Source organism: Trachemys scripta, chromosome 1, assembly GCF_013100865.1.
Source record: "Trachemys scripta elegans isolate TJP31775 chromosome 1, CAS_Tse_1.0, whole genome shotgun sequence".
Classification (NCBI taxonomy): Eukaryota; Metazoa; Chordata; order Testudines; family Emydidae; genus Trachemys; species Trachemys scripta.
The window spans coordinates 81,211,856-81,225,245 of NC_048298.1; the positions used below are offsets into that span (position 1 = coordinate 81,211,856).

The 13,390-nt window shown below is 42.3% G+C and overlaps 1 protein-coding gene across 1 annotated transcript in view; it reads right to left on the minus strand.

Annotated features, from left to right (window-relative positions):
- CCDC38 (coiled-coil domain containing 38) overlaps positions 1 to 13,390 on the minus strand; it is a 52,872-nt gene that overhangs the window by 12,570 nt on the left and 26,912 nt on the right. The window contains exons 9-11 of the mRNA XM_034773132.1: positions 7,051 to 7,162; positions 5,699 to 5,762; positions 4,937 to 5,088 (exon numbers count right to left, since the gene is read on the minus strand). Of these exons, the coding sequence (XP_034629023.1) occupies positions 4,937 to 5,088; positions 5,699 to 5,762; positions 7,051 to 7,162 (328 nt within the window). The remainder of the gene's footprint in view (positions 1 to 4,936; positions 5,089 to 5,698; positions 5,763 to 7,050; positions 7,163 to 13,390) is intronic.

Sequence of the window (13,390 nt, forward strand, 5' to 3'; positions counted from 1 at the left end):
TTTAAAATGCCTTGTTCAAAAATTTTAAGTAACACTTAACTTTCAAACGCCTGAACAGCAAATGTAACTTTTCTTGGCTGCATAGTAAACATTGACATTTTTATCTGTTTGAATAATCAAAGTAGTGCTTTCCCATGCCTTCTTGTTTGCAAAGATTTGAACTGCTTCCTGCTGAAGGTCCACAGTCTGGGCCAGCTCATGGTCTATTGAGATGGTTGCAAGGCTGACCAGCCTCTCCTGTGTCATTGTGGAGCGTAGATGTGTTTTTATTAACTTCAGCTTGGAGAAGCTGCTTTCTCCACTGGCAACTGTTACAGGAAGTGTTAAATGTATGCGCAGAGCAACAAAAGCATTTGGAAAGAGGGTGGTCATCTTATTTGTGCACATATATTCCAGAACAGCCTTTGGAGTTGATCCTGCTGAAATGTATCTTGAAAGGGCTTTCAGTTCATCACCTAAATCACTCGCAGCAATATCGCGCATATCATCATGTGTCAACACTGTCTCTAGTGCCCTGCATTGCTGGTGAAGGTCTTCTTCAGGTAGAATGAAGAGTTTTGGAATATCATACAACATCCCAAATATACTGCTGTGCTCCTTGAGCTGCATGAAACGTTCTTCAACTGACTGTATTGCACAATATAGCACCTGGTTAAAGAATTCAACTTTGAATTGTTGTTTGGGGTCTCTGATGGGATTATCCTGTGCCTCATAATCAAAATGTCTTCTTCTTCAGTGACTCTTGTATTCTTGAATGGGTGGGAAAATAGCTTCAGTGTGAAGTTCCTCTGTCAACTTTTGTGCACTCTTCAGAACGTTTTGAAATCCCTCATCTGACCAGTAAGACTGTAGGTATGACTTTGCTTTGTCCGGTTGTTCGATTGCTCTAGATATATCAAGGTCAACATCTTGGAGTCTCTTGCTTACAACATTTATTTCTAACAGTATGTCATGCCAGAACACTAAGCCACACAGAAATTTGAAATTACGTATTTTTCTGGTGATTCCATTTCCCTCTGCCAATGTTCTCCCATGAACAGTTCCTGTCATAGCATTATCCTCCATAATGGCAACTATGCCATCATCTATCTTTCCAATTTGGTGTTTGATAGGCTTTATCGCCTCCACTCGACTTTCCCATCGTGTGGCACTCAGTGGTTTCAGTGTCAGAGAGGATATTCCCAGATGTTGCTTCAAAATTTGCCATTGATGTGTTGATGCAGAGAAAAATACGTAGATGCTTTGAATTACATTAAAAAACTCAGCAGCCTCACTAGAAACTGAGGCTGCATCACTGACCACCAAGTTCAATTAATGAGATCTGCACGGGACAAAAAAAGGTTGAGGGTTTAACTCTTGGATCCGTGTCTGCACTCCTCTGTTCTTTCCTCTCATGTTGGCACCATTATCGTAGCCCTGACCTCTCATGTCAGCTATCGCAATTCCCGTATCTTCCAGCTTTTTAAGAAGCACATTTGTCATACCAGCTCCTGTAGTATCATCAATGTCAATAAATTCTAGAAAATGCCCTCTGACAGTTACCATTGCAGGGACATTTTCACTAGGGTCTGTTGTTGTTACAAAACACATCATTAAAGTAATTTGTTCCGTATGGCTGATGTCAGGTGTGCAGTCCAGAATAACAGAGTAATATCTTGCTGACTTCAGATCTGCCACAATCTTCTGTTTGACTTTTGTTGCCAGTAACTGTATGATCTCATTTTGAATTGTTTTTCCAAGGTAGTGGTGTGTGTACATTTCTTGGGTGGTGACTCTTCTTAGATGCTCCTGGAGTACGGCATTAAACTCAGCTATCAGCTCCACAATTTTAAGGAAGTTTCCATTGTTTGGCACATACAGCTGATCTGAAGTGCCACACAATGCCAGGTTTTGGGTAGCATTGAGCAAGCATTCTCACAATGGCAATGAGCCTTTTCAGAACATTTTGCCAGTAAAGAGACTCTGATGCAATCTTCTCTTGATGCTGATCATCTATGGTGGCCTTTAACCTTAGTCTCATCTCAAGCTCTTTCCACCCTTGGAATGCTCTCTGGTGATTTGCTGCCTTCTCATGGCATGCCAGATTTCTAGCCAGATTTTTCCAGTCCTTTGTTCCTGTAGAACCCAATGTGGCTGGAACATTAGACTGGAAGAGTTTGCAACAAAAACAGTATGCTGCTTTCTGGGTTTTTGAGTACATGTCATGGCCTCTCCACTTTGTCATCATTGGGGATTTCATGCCAGTAATGTGTTGGATGGTAACTTCTATTTTCATTATCTTTGGGGAACATGAAGTTTTTCACTTGCTGTGGCCCATGCAGTACAAGGAAGTCCCTCAGGCTACTGCTCAAGTGGGTCCACAGTCCTGGATCATCTAGATTTAAGGAACTAAACTCAGCAGCAGCCGTTTCTTGTGCCTCCAACACACTCTTCTCTGATCTATACTTTTCTTCAGGAATGTACATAGTTACATCCATTTGAGATGGAGATATGGATGCTGCAGTAGCTGCCAGGTCATCTGCACTCTGACTAACTGGTAGATCAGGCATCTCCTCACCACTCACATCCTCACTGAGGCCAGAAGGCTCACCGTGAACATTTGTGACTATGTATCTCAGGAGAGCTCCTTCCTGCTTAGATAGAAAAGCGTCCTTTGCTTTCTTTCTGTTTCTGAATGCTGCCCCAGAGGGGCGTTTTCTTCTTTCACTCATGTTCTGTGTCAGCTATAGTGGCTCTCAACACTCAATTGAAGGGGACAAATAAGCAGGCTGGTAGCAGGGCCTGAGTGAGGGAAGATATCAGCGTCTTAAGGGCCTAACTGGCTCCTACTGCTTCAGTTAACTGCCTGTTCTCCTCAAGTAGATTCAGGGAAGCAGCAGGAAACAGGAAGCTCCCTGAGAAGCTGGTGTTAATCAGTCCAGGCTCCTGGGGGTGCTAGAGAGGTACATAAGAGGCTCCCCTTCCTCCTCTCTCTCCCTGCAGCTCCTGCTGCTTTCTGTTATTCCCTCTCATCTTTTCTCCTGCCTGCCTGTTATGTCTCTTGTGCCCTTCTTCCTCCAGCACAGCACTCCTCCATTTCTGTGCATCTAGAGCAGAGAGAATACATATGCACCAGCAGCAGACACAATTTTCTACACTCTGGGTCCTAGTGGCGCCCCCCCACAGTCTGGCACCTGAGATGGCTGCCTCAGTTCACCTCATGGTAAGGCCAGCCCTGACTGCTAATATCTTAGAAACTGGCTATTCTAAGAAAAGGAAGACTTCAAAGCTCCAAGTCTAAACAATAAATCAGTTTACCTCTTGTATGGGGAAAGAAAGTGACAGGAATTCTTTTTTCATATAAGTTAACAATTTGAAAGCATTCTAGGCAGCTAGAACAAATCTTGGCATTATTTAAACTTCACTACAGTGACTGTCATCAGTCATTATCAACTGATACTATAACAAATAAGCATTAGGCACTGTAGAAATTAGGCAATTAAATAGAGAAAATGAACAAAAAATGGATTTTAAAAACTTTGACATTAATTAAAAAATAAAACACAAATAAGCTATGCATTTGTGAAAGGATATTAACACAGCTCACATGCACCATTAGACAGAAGGCCATAAGGCCTCTGTGAAGTAATATCTGCAGCTCACAAAGTAGCTTTCCTCCTAAAGTCCATACAAAATAATGTATAGGGGTCACTTCACCTTGCTATGGGTTGGAACACAAAAGCTATTTAACAGCACTCAGACACATTACACAACTCTGTGGGGCAGGAAGTGAAGAAGAATCTCTTATCCAGCTCAAAATGGGAATGTAAGTAAAGTAATTTTAATTATCCATGTTGAAATTTAGCAAAAGTGCCATAACCACCACACTGTCTAAAGTGGATCCTGATTGCAAAAGGGATGGGGGCATGGCCCTGACTCCTCCTGCTCCCTCTGTAGGTTGAGGTGTATTCCCACAGTCTGTTGAATGGGCCGGGAGGAGGAGGAGGAAAAGAGCCTCCTTGTGCCCTTCTGTAGGAATATAGGCCCTCATTAGATTTGAGTGAATTATGGTTTTAAATTGAGTTGGGATGCACGAAAGGCAGAAAGCCTGTGACCAAAAAGAATGAGATCATGAAAAAAGAAGAGGAGTTGTGTTAAACTTGTAGTGAAACTTCAAAATACCTGTGTTATCTTATTTAAGGTTTGGGCTGAAGTAATAGAAATAAAACATGGTTAATTGGGTACCAGGTGCATTACATAATTGGCAACATAAGAAACTGCTTCATCTGGCCTTAGCTAAAGTCTGAGACTTGGCAATGACATCACTTGTTTGTTAAGGGGGGGTATACAAAAAATAAACTCTGAAAGGGTTCATTGCTAATCCTTGCCTGACCATGTTGGAGCTAACCAATATGTGTCTAAGCACCCCTTGGTTTAGCCCATTTGTAAGTGTTCTGTTAGAGCTTGGATGTAGTAAACTGCTTATTAGTTAGGCTTTTTAGGCATGTTTAGAGCAATTGTATAAATACCATTCAGCCTTTGTATTTCATAAAGGCATTTATGGTTAAATGAGTGTCATGGTAATATCCTGCATAAATAATAATCCCAGCACCTTCTCCTCCACTCCGTCATACTAGGCCAGGGATTGTATGGCCCTTACTAATTACAAATGGGACATACACAACATGGAGCATATTTGTTTCCCCAGTCTACCTCTTTGCCACCCAAAAATGACAAGCTTGTGTAGTGAAACTGCTATTTTCTGTTATGTATCTACCTTATTCAGAAATTGTGCTCCTTCAAAATACCTTATGAGCCATTCTTAAAGCATGACTATGTTGAAAATGTCTCTGCTTTGCTGTTCAGGGAATAGGTCAGTTAATCAAAATATCCAGTGATGAAGAGGTACCAACTAGCTTCTGAACTACATATTGCTCTCTCTAGTTCAATAACTTACAGTTTTGCCTTTATAATTTTTGCCATCTGCTCAAGTTCATCCATAGTTTCATCTAAGTCTTGGTTATTTTGGATCAGTGCAAGATTTTGCTCCTCTAGCTCTGTGAAGATCTGAAGTAACTGTTTTGGATCTGTGAAATATATTTCGGGCACCTAAGATAGAGGAAAGAAAGATACATACCCTGTTTCCCCGAAAATAAGACAGTGTCTTATATTAATTTTTGCTCCCAAAGATGCGCTAGGTCTTATTTTCAGGGGATGTCTTATTTTTCAGAAATGAAAAATGCCTTATTATCGGTGGATGCCTTATTATCGGGGAGGTCTTATTATCGGGGGGATGCCTTATATTACAACGAGAGGCAAAACTGTAAGTAGGCCTTATTTTCGGAGGATGTCTTATTTTCGGGGAAACAGGGTAGCATCTACTGGAAGAGGAGCTACACATATGTTAGGTAACTTCAGTTTTGCTGCAAATAATTCTTTCTAAAATTTAAAACAACAGAAAAATGTTAATGACATGTACGGGGGGAATCTTAAGGAGCTGATTAAGAAAGGACTGTGGCTGATTTGAGCTGTTGTAGTGATGCAAAGCTGCTGGAGCAGAGCTGAGAACCTGACCAATGGCTTGAACATGTGCAACCAAGTACACAATCTGGCCCAGAATTTCTGCAGTTTTTGCATAAGAAAAATCAAGTCATTAAAAAATAAATAAATCTCATTTTCCAGAGGACACATGTTCAATCGAGAAGTATAGTTTCATTACCATATCTGTGTCCAAGTCTTTCAAGGAATCTTCATGAATTGCACAATCACTTTCGCTTTCCCACCTGATATAAAAGGAAAGGAGAAAAGGAGTCAGTTCCTGGTTTCTAAGCCTAAAATCCCAATCCTACAAGAGCTTTCTGATTTCAGTGTGTGTGGAAAGGGAACTCCCATCATTGCAAAAGATGTTTTCAACTTTTTGAAGACTTAGGCCTTAGTCGTCTCCACATATGCACAATAGTCTTGTTTTCTCAACAACAAGAAAGCATGCAGTGGAGAGAAGGTAGGAACTGAAGCTTTAACCAACAGGATTAAATTTGATTTTATAAAGCAACTCTCCCACCCATTCCTGCAAGGGAACTATTTCAATGCACTGTCCTGTACTTACAGATTCTTCAGGACTCTATTGTACCTAAAAGAATAGTTTCTGCCTTTTTCAGTAATAGCTGCTTTATAAGTGCTTCACAAAGTCGTGTGTTATACACAGGTATTAATGACTGTGTAGGCAAACCGAGCAATCATTGTGAGCTCAATAGCTCACACGCTGCCTTGGATATCTATTTTTTAAATTGGGATAGCCCTTCAGCAGGTTCCAGCACATAATCAAGGGCAGAAACATGGCAAAATGGATGGGCAAAACAGACGTCTATCTGCAAAGAAAAACAACATTAACTAAAAGAGGATGAAAAGGACAGTTAACTATACGATGCTAAATTACAGTTCTCAATTCCCTCCAACTCTGTTCCCCTTTGTTTCTCCCAGTCCTCTTGTCTTTCTACTCCACTGCTCTGTAACCAGTGCTGCACTTCCTGAGGGAGCCCCTCAGCCAAGCCTAATTGTGAGCTTTCAGCCACAAGACAGTTAGTTTAGCTGTCCCATTACAGGCACCTTCACCCGATACTGGTCTGGCTCCAGATGTTCACTGACAAAATTTTCATTCAGTCATCATACTTCTCCTGGTGTGAATAATCACAACAAACTCTTGGGCCTTCATCCACAAGTCACCTTAATACTAAGTTGTTGATTTAAAGTTGCTAGCATCGATGATTGTTAAATCTTTCTATCTACCAGATGTCAATGCTCAGAACAGAGGCTGACCTGGGGGCAGAGGAACACACAAATGTGGATCCTTCTAGTTGGCTTTGGCCATTGGTACCACTGCCAAATCACTATCACTATGGAGGTGGGAGATTTATTGATAAACTTCCTTACTATGGTATGTAGGTATCTGTTATAATTGCATTTCTTATTTTCATTTGCTCTCTTACTTGATATATTTTCTTCTTATTGTACACAGGAAGATGGAGAAAGCAAACTGAGAATGGAGAAAGCAAATTTTGTCTGATACTATACCTTGATGATGTCTTTTTTTTATCAGTCAAGATGGATTTGCACTCACTTAACATTTTCACTTCTTCACCCAAGTCTGTTTCTGTGAGCTTTCTAGAAGACCTGCGTTCATTTTCTTCAAAATGTGAAGAGATAAAAGGATAAAATTGAAAGTAAATATGTATCCAAATTATAATATTATTCATCTATATGAACATGAACTTACACTCTAAGGGGTATATTCTTATCTTGATCCTTGGAATGTTACCAGCAATGGTCTCCAGATGTTAAGAAGATGTATTTTACCAGTTTGTCTATAACTATCATATAGTTTCTTTCTAAATATATATTAGATAAATACAACGAAATCCTGTTTTCATAACTTGTAAATGAAACCAATGTTATTTTAAGGCTTTTGAATAATAACAACTTCTTACCCACTTTATAAAAGTCATTTGTGATGTGTTTTCCTTGCTTTGGACTTGAGGCACCAAGATATTTTTCCTTTGCGCTGTGATTCAGTTTCTTTTTTCAGTGTCTAGCAGTGAAGCAGCTAAACTTCACTTCCATCTATATGTAGCTCTCTAATCAATACATGTTGATATTCATCTCATTATACTTATTTTACAGATGTCTTCAGTGAGGAACAGAGTATTTAAGTGCCTTGCCTATGGCCACATAGTGAGTCAGTAGCAGAGCTATGTAATCTAGCGTTCATAGCTTTTGAGGCCAGAAAGGACCATTAGATTATCTAGCCTGACCTCCTATATGTCACAGGCCATTGAATTTCACCCACTTACCCCTGCATTGAGCTCACTAGCTTGTGAGGGACTAAAGCATATCTTACAAAAAGATGATTCTATTCACCAGTGGATTGCTTTAGCCGCTAGAGAACATTATCAAATAACTCTTCAGTTACAATACTTTTAACTAACTATTCAGTCATATTTCAGAGTAGCAGCCGTGTTAGTCTGTACTCCTGTTCTTTATTCAGTCACAAGTTTTCTTCATGTTAACTTTCTATTATAATTTTTATAAAATATCAGAACCCTGAAAAATACAGTAGAAAAGATATCTCATCCAAGTTCCATTTCATCATAAAACTTAAGTCTTGTCTGCACTGTATTTGCATAAGCAAATTATTTTGTATTATTATTTTCCATGGTGTTTTACCCTCTCTCGTTTTCCTTCTCTAGATATGGAAAGATGCAAAACTAAGTCCTAAAATGTTCACTTAGGTCTGATCTGGAAAATGGGTATACACATGCTTAATTTACCCAGGAGTAGTCCGATTTACGTCAATGGGACTACCTGCAGGTGTAAAGTTAAGTGCATATTTAAGTCTTTACAGGTTTGGGGCGATAAGCTGCAAAACAAGGAGCAGACAGCATGGTCCAAAATAGGGATGTAGAGTTTCTAATTTTCCATTGTTTATTTGTATAATCACCATCTCTCATACATATACCATCATGTTTTGTCAATGTAACCTGGCCTATATTTTGTAAAAGTTTGCTCAGAAAGGGAAAATTCCATTGACATCTCATGTAACTCTTTGAAAAACTTTAAAAACTATCCTGGCCACACCTCCTACTTTTTCCTTCCTAGTTTTGGCTAAAGTTTTGAGTAAACATATTTGCATGTATTAGGAGAGGGTTCAGAAAAGAGCCACAAGAATGATTAAAGAATTGGAAAACATGCTTTATAGTGACAAACTCAAGGAGCTCAATCTGTTTAGCGTATCAAAAAGAAGGTTACGTGGTGACTTGATTCCTAAGTGTTATAGATTGACAATATCCTGACCAAACCTTGCAGAATTAAGATAAACTTTACTGAATTAAGTTAAACCTTATTGAATTAGGGTTAACACTTTTGGAGTTCACGGCATAACAAGTGCAAATGTTTATGTACTATTGTGAAATTGTATGGAACTTCTTTAACAGAAAGACAAGATTAATGCAGTCCCTGGAAGGTATAAGGAAGTTCAAAGGTTTTTTTGGAACAATACTTCTGAAGTGGGTTTCCTTAAGAAATATATTGAGGTGAAGGGAATGCAAATTCTCCCCCTACAAAGCCAACCTTTTGAAGATATGCCCTGGGGAGAGATTCTTTGTATACTAACTACCTGGTTCCGGAGACTCCAGTTCAAAGACCCAAACCATATAATAAGGGAACTGAACATGTTACGAGGGTGCTTGTTCTGTATTGAAGCTCTGAACTTATAACCACAAGGATGCCCCTAGGATGGGTATTAAAAGACTGCACTTGTCAGAACCCATGTGAGAGTTGGGACGAACTCTGGTAAGCAGGGCCGGCCTTAGCAAGAGCGGGGCCCGATTCCTGGGGGTGGGGCTTGCCGCCAGCAAGCCCCACCCCCAGGAATCGGGCCCTGCTCGGGCTGGGGTCACAGGGTTTGGGTCCGGGCTGGAGCCGCTGGGGCCGGGGCCAGGCCGGAGTCGCTCAGCCCGGGGCCAAGCCGGCGCGCCGGGGCCTGAGCCAGAGCCGCCGGGGCCGCTCGGGGCTTGGGCCAGGGCCGCTCGGGCCAGTGCCCCAGGGCCCGAGCTGGGCCGGGGGTGCTCGGCCGGGGCCGGAGCCATGGGGCCGTGCTGGGGGTGCTCGCCCGGAACTGGGGCCGCTGTCCTGGGGCCCGAGCTGGGCCGGACCCAGAGCCACTTGGCCGGGGCCAGAGCCGCTCGGGCCGGGGCCGGGGGTGCTCGGCTGGCGCCAGGGCCGGGCCGGAGCCGTGGGGCCGGGCCGGTGCGCTCGGCCGGGGCCGGTGCGCTCGGCCGGGGCCGGTGCCCCGGGGCCCGTGCCAGGCTGGAGCCAGAGCCGCCGGGGCCGGGGCCGCTCAGCCAGGGCTGGACTGGGCCGGGCCGCGCCTCCCAGGAGCCCTCCTCGCGCACCCCCCCCCTTACCTGTTGCTGCCGCCGCTGCCCCTTTTCAGACTTCCCGCGAACATCTGATTCGCGGGAAGCAGGGGAGGGGGAGGAACAGGGGGCAGAGCATTCAGGGGAGGGGAGGAGGGGGAAGTGAACTGGGGGCGGAGTGGACAGCTGCGGGGTCCTCTTAGGCGCGGGGCCCAATTCAGCCGAATCGGCTGAATCGGCTTAAAGCCGGCCCTGCTGGTAAGCTTATTACCATGCATGTATGTTCTCTTACTGTTTTTAATGTTTTCTCTGTAATGTTTCTTACCTTGAGAAAAATGGGTTTGCTTAGAAAATACTATGTGATAACTTATATGTGTAGCAATTGCACTGTTCTCTGTTTTTGAAGAGAAAGCAAGCAAGCAGTACTTTGCCTCAGTCTTTAATGAGGCTAATGAGGAGCTTACAGATAATGGTAGGATGACAAATGGGAACGAGGATATGGAGGTAGAAGCCAAACTCGAACAGCTTAATGGGACTAAATCAGGGGGGCCAGATAATCTTCATACAAGAATATTAAAGGAACTGGCACATGAAATTGCAAGCCCATTAGCAAGAATTTTTAATGAATCAGTAAACTCAGGGGTTGTACCGTATGACTGGAGAATTGCTAACATAGTTCCTATTTTTAAGAAAGGGAAAAAAAGTGATCCGAGTAACTATAGGCCTGTTAGTTTGACATCTGTAGTATGCAAGGTCTTGGAAAAAATTTTGAAGGAGAAAGTAGTTAAGGACATTGAGGTCAATGGTAATTGGGACAAAATACAACATGGATTTACAAAAGGTAGATCGTGCCAAACCAACCTGATCTCCTTCTTTGAGAAGGTAACAGATTTTTAGACAAAGGAAACGCAGTGGATCTAATTTACCTTGATTTCAGTAAGGCATTTGATACGGTTCCACATGGGGAATTATTAGCTAAATTGGAAAAGATGGGGATCAATATGAAAATTGAAGGTGGATAAAGAACTGGTTAAAAGGGAGACTACAATGGGTCGTGCTGAAAGGTGAACTGTCAGGCTGGAAGGAGGCTACTAGTGGAGTTCCTCAGGGATCGGTTTTGGGACCAATCTTATTTAATCTTTTTATTACTGACCTTGGCACAAAAAGTGGGAATGTGCTAATAAAGTTTGCAGATGACACAAAGCTGGGAGGTATTGCTAATACAGAGAAGGATCGGGATATCATACAGGAAGATCTGGATGACCTTGTAAACTAGAGTAATAGTAATAGGATGAAATTTAATAGTGAAAAGTGCAAGGTCATGCATTTAGGGATTAATAACAAGAATTTTGGTTATAAATTGGGGACACATCAGTTGGAAGTAACAGAGGAGGAGAAGGATCTCGGAGTATTGGTTGATCACAGGATGATGATGAGCCACCAATGTGATATGGCCGTTAAAAAAGCTAATGTGGTCTTAGGATGCATCAGGCGAGGTATTTCCAGTAGAGATAAGGAGGTGTTAGTACCGTTATACAAGGCACTGGTGAGACCTCATCTGGAATATTGTGTGCAGTTCTGTTCTCCCATGTTTAAGAAGGATGAATTCAAACTGGAACAGGTACAGAGAAGGGCTACTAGGATGATTCGAGGAATGGAAAACCTGTCCTGTGAGAGGAGACTCAAAGAGCTTGGCTTGTTTAGCCTAACCAAAAGAAGGCTGAGGGGAGATATGATTGCTCTTTATAAATATATCAGAGGGATAAATACCAGGGAGGGAGAGGAATTATTTAAGTTTAGTACCAATGTGGACACAAGAACAAATGATATAAACTGGACATTAGGAAGTTTAGACTTGAAATTAGACGAAGGTTTCTAACCATTAGAGGAGTTAAGTTCTGGAACAGCCTTCCAAGGGGAGTAGTGGGGGCAAAAGACATATCTGGCTTCAAGACTAAGCTTGATAAATTTATGGAGGGGATGGTATGATGGGATAGCCTAATTTTGGCAATTAATTGATCTTTGATTATTAGCAGGTAAATATGCCCAATGGTCTGTGATGAGATGTTAGATAGGGTTGGATCTGAGTTACTACAGAGAATTCTTTCCTGGGTGCTGGCTGGTGAGTCTTGCCCACATGCTCAGGGTTTAATTGATCGCCATATTTGGGGTCAGGAAGGAATTTTCCTCCAGGGCAGATTGGCAGAGGCCCTGCAGGTTTTTCGCCTTCCTCTGCAGCGTGGGGCACAGGTCACTTGCTGGAGGATTCTCTGCACCTTGAGGTCTTTAAACCACGATTTGAGGACTTCAATAACTCAGGCATAGGTTAGGGGTTTGTTACAGGAGTGGGTGGGTGAGATTCTGTGGCCTGCGTTGTGCAGGAGGTCAGACTAGATTATCATAATGGTCCCTTCTGACCTTAAAGTCTATGAGTCTATGAGTCTATAAGTGTCCTAGGGTATCTGTCTGTGCTGGGAATGACACAGTGGAGGCAGGGAACTGTCCAGCCTGGGAATGCCCTGGGCAGAAGGAAGAGAGGCTGGTGTCTCCACCCAAGAGAGGCAACAGCTGGGGTGCTGAAAGCCAAGAGTGGATTCCCTTGCTGAACTACTGAAATACAGGTGCAGTTGGCCTTAACTGTGACAGTAAGAACCTACATGGGGAACAGAAATTTGATAACAGAGGGCTCTTCAATCTAAGGGACAAAGTATAAAAGATCCAATGGCTGGAAGCTGAAACTAAACACAAATTCAGAATGAAGCACAAATTTTTAACTGTGAGGGTAATTCACCATCAAAACAATTTACCAAGACTTGCGATGGATTCTCCAACACGGAACACTTTAAAATCAAGATTGGATGTTTTTCCAGAAGATATGCTCTCATTCAAACAGAAATTAATTCAGGGAAGTCCTATATACAGGCAGCCAAATTAGAGGACCACAATTGTCCCTTCTGGCTTTATAATCTATGATTTTGTGAAAATAGTATCTTAATTCCTTAGGGGTTCATTTGAGGAATAGGAATTGGGAATACAATCATAATCCTGTGTTTCCTATACCATAATTGCAAAGAGGAGATAGCAATCCTCTATTTTGGGGTACATCAGAGGCAACCTGAGTTCTAGTTTCCCCAGTCTGATCAATTTAAGGTAAACTTGCCCCTCTCTTCCTTCCACCCCCACCACAAAAAGAGATCCCTTCCACTATAGGACATTTCCTCAAGTTTCTTCCCTACTTGCAGGAATAACAGTACCTAGACTTATAGATGTGGCCATTTAAAACATCAATTCTAGTTTCTGCTGCCCTCATTTTCAAGTCAGAGATCTTAAGGGCTGCCATAAGTCAGTGCTTAGCCAGGTCCATGCATGCTCTAAAGTACTGGCAGCTTAAACTACTTCGGTTTTCTTGGTAAAATCATAAGTTTACATGCCCAATTCAACTTCTCAGATTGGAAATTGAACATGCCAGCAGAGAGCTAATGATGGAAACAAGAAGCACA